The 14,285-nt window shown below is 51.6% G+C and overlaps 1 protein-coding gene across 2 annotated transcripts in view; it reads left to right on the top strand.

Annotated features, from left to right (window-relative positions):
* Positions 1–1,814: 1,814 nt before the first annotated feature.
* MRC2 (mannose receptor C-type 2) overlaps positions 1,815–14,285 on the top strand; it is a 55,630-nt gene continuing 43,159 nt past the window's right edge. For both annotated transcript variants that reach the window (XM_068531544.1, XM_068531543.1), the window contains exon 1: positions 1,815–2,421. In XM_068531544.1, the coding sequence (XP_068387645.1) occupies positions 2,307–2,421 (115 nt within the window). In that variant the 5' untranslated portion in view covers positions 1,815–2,306. The remainder of the gene's footprint in view (positions 2,422–14,285) is intronic.

The raw sequence follows: 14,285 nt of genomic DNA, 5'->3' as shown, positions 1-14,285 counted from the left end.
TACTTCCGTGCTCCTCAGCCCTTTCGTGGCAGTCTTCTCCACCTGGAATATGGCAAAAATTGTGTCATTTTCCCCACTAAACAAAACTCTTCTAGGACTGCGACTCTGCTCGTCATTGTTCCCCAGCAGCTAGCCCAGGGCTAGCCACCAGTGCTTGTTGAATGGGTGAACGAAGAAATGAGAGCATCTCTTGTGTACTGGGCGCTCAGGGCACCGTGCTGGTGGGTGGTGGACTTTCTGGACCCACGTGATTTACTGGTGATGTCAGGTAGTCAGCTTCTGCCCTGCTGGTGGGAGGAATGCCCAAACCTACTTGGGCTGGTGGGGAAGAGAAACCCAACCCTGTTCCAGAATCTGGAGGCCTCCTTGGGAGCCCTGCCTGAGTTCCCTTCCAGCGACAAGGGGACTCCTTGGTGAGAACTGTGGCCAGCGCATCCAGAGATAAGCAAGCAGATAGACGCCTGTAAGATGACTTAGAGAAGAAGCTTCCTGTGTTTTGGCTGCTCAGACAGGAAGAAAGAGAGGGCAGCTTAGCTGAAGCTGGCAAATCCTGAACCCCTTTGTAAATAATGTGAGAAAGGGGGCACCAAGAGGATGATCTTGGAGGCAGCAGCCCCAGCGTGGTCAATAACCCGCGGAGCGCTGGGATCCCAGGACATGCCACATCAAGATGTGTGCTAAAGGGCAGTGAAGGCAGTCTTAGGTCTGTCAGACCTGCCCAAGCTAGCTGTGGAGTGCCAAGGGCTTTGCTGGCCTGACTGCTAACCATTTTTTAGGGCCAAAGTGTGGATAGTAGGAATCTTCCCAGGGGACTCTAGGGGATTTTAGTGGGCGCTCACTTTGGGGTCCTGCAGCCTCTAGGTTGATATTTGCGAAGAATCTCAGCCCAGCAGGGATGGAGAGAGCTAGTGAGCATATTTGGCCCCATACCCTCATTGCAGCGATGGGGAAAGATTTACCCAAGGCAAGGGTAGTAAAAAGAAAAAACATTGAATTTGTTATTTCCAAAAATAGCACTGAGGTGGACAGTACAGGAAACAATAAAATTTATATTACAGTTTCATAGTGTTTTTATTTGATTACTCGTGGTGGGAGAATGTGAATCTTCTTCGCATTAGGGTCTCTAAACGTCGCAGGCCGGCTCTGAGCCCAGACATCCCAAGTAACTTTTTCAAGGTCGCTCAAGGAATCAGAGGTGGGGCTAGACTCTTAACATCCTCTCAGTTCAGTGCTCTGCGCTGCAGTGACCTGTTGCATAATACGAAATAACTGTGGCTTGTCTTCTCTTTTATGAAATTTCCATTTGGTCCTTTGCGACCCGTCAGCAGTCCGGTTGCTGGTGAGAGTGATGATGTCTGTCTTTTGGGACGTCCAGTGGACGGATTTTCCCTGGGTTTCTGGATACAGCCCCATCTAGCAAAAGCACTAACACCGCTTTGCGCCAGAGACGCAGACACGGGGGTCACGCAAACGCTAAAACAACACTTGCAAGTGTTTGCCCTCCCGCACACGGCACAGGGACCCTACCTCCCCCTCCCCCAATCTTTGCCCGGGTGGCCGAGCCCTGGGCTCCGCCCCTTCCCCATCAGACCGGGGGAGGGGGTCCTCCTAGGCGCGGAGGTAGCGGACGCTTGGCGGCTGGGCTGGAGACGTGGGCAGAAAGAGGCGGGACAGAGGGGGTGCCAAGGGCCGGGGTCTGGCCGCCTGGGTCCGCCGCGCGCCACCGCCCCGCCCAGTCGGGCGGTGCAGCCCACGTCCCGCCACGCGGTGAAGTTTGCGGAAAGTTTTGCAGTTGCTTCCCCGCCCGCGCCAGCCGGGGCGTTGTGACGCAGCGTCTGGGGCTCCAGGCCCGGACAGAGAAGAGAGGGAAGGCGAGGCGGGGAGACAGGGAAGCGGAGAGCGAGAGAAAGAGGGCACGCCGGGGTCCTCCTCGACCCCGCGGATCCTTCTCTCCCGCCTCCCCTTCCTCTCCCTCTCGGCGCTGTCTCTCGGGCCCCGGCCCCGGCCCCGGCCCCGCGCCTGCCCGCTCCTCCTCCCCTTCCCCTCCCACGCTGCCCGCTTCCCTTCCCCTCTGCCCCTCAAACCCTCCTCCCGGGTTCTGCGCTCCTCCCTCCGCCCTCCCTCCGCCCGGCCTGCCTCCTTCCCTCCTCCTCCCCTCCTCGCCCCGGGAGGCATCACTTCTTCCCGACCCGGAGGAAGACGCGAGCCCCTCGCGGGCGGTCACCACAGCCCAGCGCCGGGGCCGCCACCGCGCGCCGCGCCCGTGCGCCCTCGGTCCCTGCGTCCCCTAGCGCCACGCCGCGGGCATGGGGCCCGGCCGGCCGGCCCCCGCGCCCTGGCCTCGTCACCTGCTGCGCTGCGCCCTGCTCCTCGGGGGTCTGCACCTCGGCCGCCCCGGGGCCGCCGCCGCTGCCCTCTCGGGTAAGGCGCTGCCAGCTTGGCCAACTTCGGGGGCGGGCGAGGGGAGCGCCGGGAAGCGGGCCTCTCCCGACTTTTCCCTCCTTTTTTTTTTTTTTTTTCCCCCAGAAGTGTGTGTGTGTGCGCGTGTGCGTGTGCGTGTGTGACTGGGTTTTAAAAAATCGTCTCCGCTTTTCTGAAAGCGGGGGAGAAGGGAGGAGGAGCGCGCCTGGAGGTGGGGGGAGGATCTGAGTGGAACCAGATGTGGCGGGCGGCGGGGGAGGGGAGCCCGGGGGTCTCGAGCCGCCTCGGAGGAAGAGGGCGGGCTCCGGGAGGACCCCCGCGCCCGCCCTCTGGGACCACCCGGCGCCGGCCCTGCCCTGGGCCCGGGGACAGGCAGGGCGCGTCCGACGAAACCAGAGGAGGCTCCAGGCCGGGCTCCTTGCTTTGCTCCAGGACCGATGCATTACTGTTGTTTTTGAATTATTCGTAAGGGCTTGTTTGCCTTTCCCGGCACCTCGGGGATGTTTGTATTTTCTTTTCCACACTTGGTCTTCAAGGACAGCCTGTGGCATGCGGCATCCGCACCAGTTGAATGGAGCTCTGTGGGGCAGTTTTGTGCCATCAGGAGGATGCAGCGACAGGCTGGGCACGGTGTGCGTGCGTGTGTGTGTGTGTGTGTGTGTGTGTGGTGTAGTGTTGTGTGGGCGGCTCTGGCCAAGCTGGCACCCCTCCAGAATGGACAGATCTTGGGCGGCAAAAAAGCTGCTAAAGATGCAAGTACCCAACCGACAGAAAACAAAAACCCGAAGCTGTGCATTCTTTCTGCTGGTCTTTCAAAGGATGACAGTGAAGTGTGGGGACAGACAGACTCCTCACCAGGAATCCCAGAGGGAAAGGGAAAGCTCTACTTCCTGGGGGGCTTGCAGGAGTCAGAGCTGGAACTGCCAGGGAGTGTGGTTATTACAGCCCCATTGCTGGGCCTATAAAGCTTGGTCTTGCTTTACGTTTCATTTGGGGAGGGGGCTGAGTGAAAGGGGACAGTCAGTGCAGCGTGTGCAGTTTTGTGCCAAGTCCAGACAGCCCCCTGGAGGATCTGGGACCTCTAGCCACAGCCAGTGCTTGCTGGGTTGGCCTGCCCCACTGATGGCGTGACGTAGGCGACCAAGACACGTATCTGCTCGGATTGTGCCCGGATTGTGCCCGATTGTGCCGATGGGAGAGGTGGGGACCGGGTGATGCATATTCACACCGGGCAGAGCCCCTCTGCTGAATTCCAGACCCACCCGGAACTGAATGTCAGGCAAACACAAACCAGGAAGTACCTCCCTATCCACTGCAGGTCCAGGCACCCAGGCTGTTCCCCTGCCTCCCTGCATCTTACTCCTCTGTGAAGGCAGGCTGGGCGGGAGGGGTGGAGGAGCATGGCCATTCCAAGAGCCCCAGAGCACATTGTAAAGCCAGGCCCTGGGAGAGTTGTGGCCAGAGTGCTGACTCGGCCTTTTCCCCTATGGAGCCTTTGACAGAGGGAGCTGGAAATGCCTGGTGAGAAGCCAGGTCAGGGAGGATGCCTGGAGTGGCCCTCTGCCTCTGGGTCTCCTCCAGGCCCCCCTTGCCCTTCCTCAGGCTGTGTCCCTGGGCTTGTGTCCCCCATAGCCTCGGAGAGGCCAGTCTCCAGGGCAATGCATTGATCACCCCAGAGAAGCTTAGGTGTGGGCAGGGGTGGATGGAGGGGAGCTGGAGATGAGGGCGGGGGTGGGGTGGGGTGGGGATAGCCTGGTCTCCAGAGCAGCAGCTGAGCAAGAGGATGTTGAAATTGTTGCAGGTGCTGTCCCTGCCCTGTTCCCTCTGCCCAGAATACTCCTCTTCTAGCCGAATTCTTTCCTCGTCCCCCTGTACCTGACGAATTGGGTGGTCACTGGAAAGAGTTTATCAGCACCAGGCTCCAGATGGCCCCAGGAAATGCTCGTGGGAGATAGGATTCGGCTTGGCAGGCCAGTGCTGCTGGGGTGAAACTTACCGTGGGGGTGACGTGCACGTGGTGGCTTCTTGACCACCAGTAGGGAAGAGGATGGGGCACCGCAGAGCCCCTTGGGGGCGGCAAGGCAGCAGCGCCTTCTTGGTGTGGAATGGCAGAATCCATCTTTTCTCCACCCGCTGTGGAGTACCCAGAGGGGCACCCTGCAAAACTTGTAGCTGGAAGGCCTCTTTGTTGATTGCAGTATTGATGCATTTTTGTATCCTTCACTGCTCCATGCTGAGCCAACTACTTGTGGAGGAGGGAAGGTACAGGGGAGGTGTAAGTTGTGTCCTTAGAGAAGCAGAAGAAACTGTGTGGGGCAAAGGGTCACCAAGGCCCTCGGGAGGGAGGCTGGGAGGGACCAGGCTTTGCAGACGCGGGGAGGGGAGCAGAGAGGGCGAGATGGGCAAGGCGGCCTGGGCTGTGCTGGGGATTCTGTGGAAGCTTGCTGGGCTGAGGTGGAGAGTTCCTCAGTGAGGTGGGGGAGAAGCTCGAGCGAAGAGGAAACTGGCCAGCTTTCCCAGAGGCCAAGGTGGGGGAGCAACTTGCTGGCTGGCGGTGGGGAGCCCTGGAGAACCCCTGGGAGCTTCTGACCAGAGGAATGAGGTGCAGATTGGAAAGAGGGTTGCTGGGAGCCCCAGGCATCAGATATCCAGGTCCAGGAGTGAGGAGACCTTGGGAGATCTTGCTGTGGGGACAGACCCTGCTGTCTAAAGGACAGGGAGGGAGGCACCCCTTTGGAAAGGCAGCAGGTACTTGCTGCTGCTGCCAGAGTCAGCCGGACAGATGGCCTGCACTTCTGGCCCAGGTCCTGGTGAGTCATGGAGTTCAGAGCTTTCTTACTGCCCCTCCACCCAGTCTTCCTTTCTCCAACCGCTTGCCTTCTGTGAGCTGCCAGGGCTGAGATAGTGCCCAGCTGAGCTGTGGTTAGTGCTGAGATCCAGCCCTCTGCTGGGTTGACCTGGACAAGTTGAGGGTGCAGGCAGGGGAGGAGGAGGCCAGGGTCTTGGTCCGCATTGTTCACAATAGGGAAATCTCATCAGTTTCCTGATGCCTGCAGGGTATGGTTGATTTGGGCCGGTGAGATGATTTCAGAAGCACCATGAAATTCTCAGAAGAGCATTCATTTGGATTCACCACTAATTTAAGCGTCAAATAGGAACCCTGTTGCACCCTTCAGAGGGATGAAGTGGTAACCGCAGTGGCTCCCATTCTTAATGCTCTGGGCGCTGTGTGGCATACTGTAGGACAAGGGCTCTTCCATCTTTCACAACCCTGGGATGTGTTATCACCCATCTCACACACTGCCGGTGAACAGACTAGCGATGTTAAGTCGTTTGCGCAAGAACACACGGCTAGAAAGAGGTGAAAGCGAGATTCGAACCCAGGTGTGGCTACTGAGCCTGAGCACTTAGGTACCAGACCACACTGCGTCTCCGTAAAATGAACTTTGCCGGAGTGTGTGTTAGGAAAGGCTGGAAAATTCTACTTTAGGGGCTTTCCCCCAAAGCTCCGAGTTCTCTAGGACATCCTCTCAATGTGTCCTCCTGAGAGGATCCCCGGGAAGGGGGTAGAGTGGGCGGCCCTCTGTTACACCCCAGCTGTCTGGGTGCTTGTCTCTTCCCCAGCCCCAGGGCCCCCAGACGCAGAGATGGAGCCCCAGATGCAGGGACGGAGCCCCCCCTCAGTATCCTCGGGGGTCTGAGGTGCCTGCTCCTGAGGGACTGAAGGGGCCCGATGGAGGAGGAGCCCCGCTTCCCTCCGGTCAGGGATTTCATATTTGTTCATCCAGTCAGTAGGAGGATGTTTACCGAGCCTGCGCGGTGCTGCGGGAAGGAGTGACTGCGGCCTGTTCTTGTGAGCCCACCTCCCCTGCACCTCCTGTGGGGGTCCCTGGACTTGGAGGGCCTGGGCATTGCTGACAGGAAGTGTCCCTTCCGGTTTAGCCCTTCATGAGATGATGGGGTGCCGCTTTCCCGTGACTGGATCCTATAAATCTGGGGCGGGGGGGGGGGGCCTTTGAGCGGTGATGCAGCTCTTGGAACTCACCCCGGGCACTGCAGATCCCAGTCACGCCTCAGCTAGGGGCTGTGTCCTGAAAAGGCAGACGGAATGAAGGCTGTGTAGTGGCATCTGCGGCCTCAGCCAGCTCCAGCCTCTTAAGAGGACAGATTGGGTTGGTCCCCCACCTGTGGCTCCACGTGGAACTCCAGTGGTTAGTTTCTTTCCTGCCCTTCCCCCTCTTCTTTGGACCCTCTGTCCCCTCTCCCGAGCCCCTTGACCGTGTAGACTCCTTCCATCCTGCCTGGCTGAGCCCAGGCTCTCTGCCTCTCCTCAGCTCTCCCCGCCCCACTTGAGTACCTCTGACTGTGCATCCTGCCCCCGCAAAAGCCTTGGCTCTGTTGCAGGACGATGGCTCTGAAACCTCAGCTTCTTCCCAGTCACCCAGCCCCCCACGCCTTTTCCCTGCTCTCCCCCCCCCCGTAGCGTACGTAGCGCGCCGCTCCTTCCTCCCTGAACCCTCACTGCCCCCCCTCCCTCCAGGCCTTCGCACACACCGCTCCCTCTGCCTGGAATGCCCTTCCTCTCTTCTTGCTTGGCTGCCACTGCCCCTTCCTTCAAGACTCAGGATCCTGAGAAGGACACCGAGGGGTCCTGGTCACTGCCGCTTGGGCTCACCTGGGCTAAAGGGACACAAGCTCCCAGGGGGTGAACACGGGGATAAACCCCAGAAGGGAGGGGCTGCCTTTTTTCTCTTTTTCTTGGGGGTCACTTCTAGAAGGACATGGTGAGAAGCTGCCGTGGTGGGCTTGGAGCTCCTACAGGGAAAAACAAGAAGCCAGTTTCCCAGCCTCTCCCGACATCCTCAGAAAGTGTTTGGAACGGGAGGCGGACACGGCGCTCCCCACTGTAGACTGAGGCTGGAGGGGGCGTGGCTGGGAACGCCCCGCCTCCTCAGTCTCAGATGTAAATCGGGACAGGGTCGGTGGGGCTGTAATTAATGCCACTCGCCAGCTGCGTGACCTCGGGCAGAGGCTCAAGTTTCTTCATTTGTAAAATGGGAAAAATAAAATAATAGCCCCTCGTGGGGATATCGTAAGAAATGACAATATATGTATGAGTTACGTGGTACAGTGCTGGACACAGTCACTTCTTAACAAATAATATTAAATTATTGCTATTTTTATTATTATTAGGAAGAGAAAACATGAATATCAAGGGACTTAAACATGAAAAAGACACAATCCTCAACATACAAAGCCCTAGCTACAGCCACTTTTTTTTTTAATCAAAGTAGGTCTTTGATTACCCTTTACTGCTTGATGACATACCATAAGTGCCTAAAAGTAACCATACTTTTTCTGAAAGTAAATTTAAATCCTAAAGAAAAAAAAAAATCCATCCTCACCTGTCCTTACCCCTCAGGCCCCTCAATTTACTTCCCTCCTTTTTTGCTTCTCTTCATCATGAAGCTTCTTCAGCTAAACTTCCTTTCAGAGCTGAGTTCCCTGGACTCTGCCCTTGCAATGCATACCCAGCCGCCTGTCATCCTGCCTCACCGTAACCTGCCTCCTAAGGAGTTGCCTCCCAGCAGTCCTGGTAATGAGGCTTCCTAATTACTAAATGCAGTGCCCCTGGTGCAGGCCTCACCTTGTAGCATGGGTGCTGTTGATAGCCTCAGTTTTAATGATGCATGCTCGGTGGAAAACAGTCAGACCATACAGGGGTAACATGTAAAAAATCTGAGGTCCTCCCTTCCTTCCACACGCACCCTAACAGTAACCACTGTCAGTAGTTTTTTTTTTTTAGTTATTATTTATTTTGTTTGTTTATTTTTGGCTGTGCTGGGTCTTCGTTTCTGTGCGAGGGCTTTCTCCAGTTGCGGCAAGCGGGAGCCACTCTTCATCGCGGTGCGCGGGCCCCTCACTATCGCGGCCTCTCCTGCTGCGGAGCACAGGCTCCAGACGCGCAGGCTCAGTAGCTGTGGCTCACGGGCCCAGCCGCTCCGCGGCATGTGGGATCCTCCCAGACCAGGGCTCGAACCCGTGTTGCCTGCATCGGCAGGCGGATTCTCAACCACTGCGCCACCAGGGAAGCCCTGTCAGTAGTTTTTTAAACGGCGTAATCTTCCGTTCTCTATGCATATACACCCATATAAATACTCCTTTTACACAAACAGAACCACATTTTATACTGTATAATACAATACATTTTATTTAATAATATTCATGGCATTTCCATTACAGGCTTCAGAGCTGTGCCATTCTTAATGGTGCTCAGTAGTTGGTAGGAAGGATGTACTGTGTTTTTTTTCTTTAGCTGCTTCCCTATTGATGGACACTGTTTGAAAATTTTCTCTCCCTCTGGCCTCTGTGATGTGGTTTGCATCTGCAGTCTCTGCCTCCTGGCTTCCATCCTCAGTCCAGAGCCCACGTTGTTGCCAGATTTGTGATCCAAAAGGGCGGATTTAATCGCCAACAGAACAGAGTTGAATTGAGAATTTGAGGCCTTCCATGGTCAGGTTCCAGCCTTTCTCTTCAAACCCTTGAGCAAGTCAAATTCAGGTGCCCTGAGCCCTGACCAGTGCGGCCCCCGCTCCCGCTTTTAGCTTGGCCAGGAGCATCTGGCTCCGCAGGTGTGGCTCCGGGTCCTCCCTCATACCTGCAGCCTCAGCTGGAAGGAGACTTTCTCCCCAGACTCCTTTGCCGTTTCATCGCTGCTGCCCGCCTGGTGGAGCCCCTTCCTCCCCTCCCAGACTGTGAGCACCTCTGGGGCAGGGCTTTGTCAACCCTGCACAGCTTCCAGCCTTGGACACTGTCATTCAGTAAATATGTATTGAACCAAACAAAAAAAGACAGGTGTTCCAAAGAGCTCCCCCCCACCAACCAGTTTTACTGAATGTCATTGACATATAACATTGCATTGAGTTTAAAGTGTACACATAATGATTTGATATCTGTACGTATTGCAAAATGATCTCCACAATGTTTAGTTAACATCTATCACCTCACATCTTTACAAAGTTTTTTTCTTGTGATGAGAATTTTGGTTGTAGTAGTGGAAAGGCAATGAGTTTGTAGTAGTAGAAAGGCAATGAGTTTCCAGAGTTTTAGATGATGTCACAATCGTGAAAAACATATGGCATTGAATTAAAATAAACAGAAAAAAAGTCCAGTGGACCGGAATACATTTCAAAAGTAGACTTAGACTGTTACAAGAACTTAACGTAAGACACACCAGAAGCAACACACTAATGGGAAAATGAATCTGTACTTGTAAATGGTATTGGACAACAGGATTATAATTTAACATTTTTAGTTTCAATTTACAGCTGATCACGAGAAAATTCAGCTGGCAAGTTGTCATGTAGAAAGTGCAAAGATCACTAGAAATTAAAGAAATTAACTTTAAAAAATATGTAATTAAACTAGTAAAAATAGAAAACCTAATCTTGGCAGAGCTGTGAGGCAACTAATATGTATGACTGGAGCACGTAAATTAGTTCAGTTTTTTAGCATTCAGTCTTTCAGACAAGACGTAAGAAGCTAGATATGTAAGCCTTCATCTCCTTTGACCTCATAATTCCACTTGGGGAATTTGTAAGGCATTAATCCCAAAGAGAAAAAAAATGTTCAAAGAAGTGCTATTTATAGTAGCAAAACCAATTGGAAACCATCTAGATGCCCAACAACAAGAGCATGGCTAATCAAGATATCTTAACACGATGGACAATTTACGTAGTTCTAAATGACAAATATAGAATATAATGACACATGTAATGCCAGGGACTTCCCAGGTGGTCCAGTGGTTAAGACTCTGCCCTTCCAATGCAGGGGATGCAGGTTCGATCCTTGGTCGAGGAACTAAGATTCCACATGAGGTGCAGCAGTGTGGCCAAAAGAAAAGAACTAATGCCAGTACATGGAAATATATCTAAGAAGGAAAGTTATCATGACCACAAGGCAATCATACAAACTAATATACACACACGGGTAATAATTAAGTGAAGATGCATGTCTGATCACTGACATGCATTTTCTCATTCATTTGGTTAACTCATTCATTTGGTTTTGTTTTCCCGAGCACTGACAATGTGCCAGGCGTGGTATTTGATGCTGATGACACCATGGTGAACAAGCCAGTCAGGACTCCTACCTTCCTGAAGCTTATATTTGAAGAGCAACCTCTCCCCCCGAGCCCCAAATGTAGAGGAACATTCTAGAGGCAAATGTGTGCTGATTTCATTTTAGGTGCAATTTTTAAGTTTGTTAGAAGGAAGATGGAAGCAATAGACTGCTTTGAAATCTCAGACACAGGGTTGGGAACCTGTCTGACTGCAGAGAGAACAGCCCTGAGTCAGACCAGCTTAGTCAAATAGGAATTCAATAGGAAACGGCCTTGCAGTCAGTCTTGGTCCCTGAGGGAAGGATTTTCTAACTTCATAGATGCTTAACCTCATTTCTAAGGAACTGAGGATCCTTGGTCACATTTGCTTTACCTCACTGTGTGTGTGTGTGTGTGTGTGTGTGTGGTGAATCTTTGAGTAGTTGTAGACGTGACATTTTACACCAATACTTCACCATGTATCAACTAAAAACAAAGACATTCTCCTATAAAACCATAATACCATAATCACATCCAAGAAGTATAACAGATACTATAGTTTTCTCTAATATGTAGTTCGTGTTTGAATTTCTCTAGTTGTCCCAGTAATGTCAGCTATTGTTTAAGTCTAGGACTCAATTTGGTGTCGTGTCTCTTCAGCCTCTTTTAATCTAGAATAGTTGGCCTTCTTGTCTTTTATGACACTGGATTTTTGATGACTTCAGGCATCAAATGTTTGGTAGAGTGTTCGCAGTCTGAATTTGATTGTTTAATCATTAAATTCATGTTAAACATTTTTGGAAAGAAAACCACAGGGGTGGGACACAAATGTGTCCTTCCCATCGTGCCACATTGTCAGTTTGTTCCCTTATTGGTGATGCTGACTTTGATCAATTGGTTCATGTGATGTCTACCAGATCTCTCCACTAAAAAAGTACCTTTTCTCCTTTGTATTTAGTAGATAATCTAAGGAACTATATTCTTTTTTTAAAGATTTTTTTTGATGTAGACCATTTTTTTTTTTAATATAAATTTATTTATTTATTTATTTATTTATTTTTGGCTGTGTTGGGTCTTCGTCTCTGTGCCAGGGCTTTCCCCAGTTGCGGCGAGCGGGGGCCACTCCTCATCGCGGTGCGCGGACCTCTCACTATCGCGGCCTCTCCCGCTGCGGAGCACAGGCCCCAGACGCGCAGGCTCAGGAATTGTGGCCCTCGGGCCCAGTCGCTCCGCGGCATGTGGGATCCTCCCAGACCAGAGCTCGAACCCGTGTCCCCTCCATTGGCAGGCGGATTCTCAACCACTGCACCGCCAGGGAAGCCCGATGTAGACCATTTTTAAAGTCTGAATTGAATTTGTTACAATATTGCTTCTGTTTTATGTTTTGGTTTCTTGGCGGAGAGGCATGTGGGATCTTAGCTCCCCCACCAGGGATCAAACCCACACCCCCTGCATTGGAAGGTGAAGTCTTAACCACTGGACCGCCAAGGAAGTCCCTAAACTATATTCTTTTCTTTTTTTAATAATTTTAAAAATAAATTTATTTTATTTTTTATTTATTTTTTGTTGCGTTGGGTCTTCGTTGCTGCGCGCTGGCTTTCTCTAGTTGCGGCGAGCGGCCTTCTAATTGCGGTGGCTTCTCTTGTTGCGGAGCACTGGCTCTAGGCTCGTGGGCTCAGTAATTGTGGCTTGCGGCTCTAGAGCACAGGCTCAGTAGTTGTGGCTCACGGGCCCAGGTGCTCCGCAGTATGTGGGATCTTCCCGGATCAGGGTTTGAACTCGTATCGCCTGCATTGGCAGGCGTATTCTTAACCACTGTGCCACCAGGGAAGTCCCTAAACTATATTATTAAAAAAGCCAAGTTGCTCACAGCAGTGCTATTCATAATAGCCCAAAACTGAAAACTAGCCCCAAACTGAAAACTACCCAAATGCCCATCAACAATAGAATGGATAAATTATGGTGGCTCCACACAATTAAGTAGTATACAGCAATGAGAATGAGCAACCTACAACCACATGCGACAGTGTAAGGCTCACAAAAATACTGAGCCAGATGCATTCATACCATGTGATCCCATCTATATAAAATACAAAAAAGAGGGTAACACTGACCTATGCTGTTTGAAGTCAGGAGAGCAGTTACCCTTAGTGGGAGAAGTTGTAACCAGATGGAGTCACAAATAAAATTTAGAAGAACAACAAACAGGGAGGAGATGTCTGGAATATTTATGGCAAGAAGCTCACATAAGCCAATGAGAAAAACACAGGAACCTCCACTAGTTTTAAGGCATCTAAGATTAGAATACATGAGCCAGTAAAGGCTGGGAACAGAATTCACAAAGAAGGAATACCAAAATATGCCTTTGGAAAATGTTTTAAATCACTAGCAATAAAGAAAAAAGGCAAGATATGCTTCGCAAAGTGCCAACAAAGATTGATGTAACAATATGGTCAATATATTATTATAATTAAGAAAAATCTGCTTACAAGTTGAAGAGCAGTAATAGCTAGGGAATGAGTAAATGGAATGTGGTATATCACATCATGGACTAGCATACAGCCATTAAAATGGTTTTTACAAAATTAAAAGATACAGAGAAATCCTTTTTCTAAAATATTAAGTACAAAAACAAGACTCAAAAACATTTGTTTGGGTGTGCGTGTGTATGTGATATATAAATGAATGTAACTTGTATGTGAGGCATAGAGACAAGATAAAATTGGTAAAGGTCACACCAAAATTTAACAGAAGTCATATGTGTCATATTCTGTTATATTATGTACTGATTATTTAACAGGGGTGATTTTTCTTTCTAGCATGTCTGTAATTTGCAGCAATGGGGTGGCAGAGGACAACTTTCTCTCTGTCCAACCAAGTGATTCCAGTGGCACCCTCCGCCCACTCCCATCACCTAACTGGTCCAAGCCTGCAGCACGTGACCCCACGGGGCCAATCAGAGTCTCGTGGGGGTGGGTCGGGCTTTTCCCAGGCGCGAAGGGAGCCCTGCAGGGTCTGGTGCCGCACGGAGGGGACAGCCTGGCTCCAGGAGGGGAGAGTGGAACCTGGGTTCAGGGTGGGTGGCACTGAGACCCAGCCTGGCCGAGACCCTGGTTACAGTTTTCCCTAGCCACTCCAGGCCTGCCCCTCTTGTTTTTTTAAAATGATGAGTTGGAGTTGGGCTTCCGCTACTTGCAGGCAAGGAGGCCTGCTAGGAGGGTCAGCCTCAGAGCAGGGTTTCCTGAAGGCGCGCTCAGGGTGCTCACGAGCAAGAGCGGGATCGCCGGTGTAGGCACCCGCCTCAGGCTCTTTCCATTAACAGACCCTCCAACGCGAACCTCTTGATCTCGCACTTATCAGCGGAGTGTTTACGGAAGGGACAGCTGGAGAGGGTGCAAACGCTGTAATACAAGTTTGCATTTCGAGACACTAGGACACGAGCTTCTGTAAGTACTAAATGGCCGGCCATACGGACAAGATTGGAATGCAAATCAAAAAGGTAGCAGTCAGGGGACAAGCTTTTGGAAGGCTTCCTCCATTTTGAAAACCTTATGACGTTTCTATATAACACAAGTGAGAGAACAAGTGAGAGAAATGGAAACTGCGTTAATGCTTACTGAGCACGTATAGTCGGCCAGGGTCAGTATTAGGCAATTCCACATGCACTGTATTTGTTTTTTTTTATATAAATTTATTTAATTTGGCTGTGTTGGGTCTTTGTTGCGGTGCGCGGGCTTCTTCTCATTGCCGTGGCTTCTCTTGT

Source organism: Eschrichtius robustus, chromosome 20 (assembly GCF_028021215.1).
Source record: "Eschrichtius robustus isolate mEscRob2 chromosome 20, mEscRob2.pri, whole genome shotgun sequence".
Taxonomy (NCBI): domain Eukaryota; kingdom Metazoa; phylum Chordata; class Mammalia; order Artiodactyla; family Eschrichtiidae; genus Eschrichtius; species Eschrichtius robustus.
This window is presented reverse-complemented; position numbering and strand designations above follow the sequence as displayed.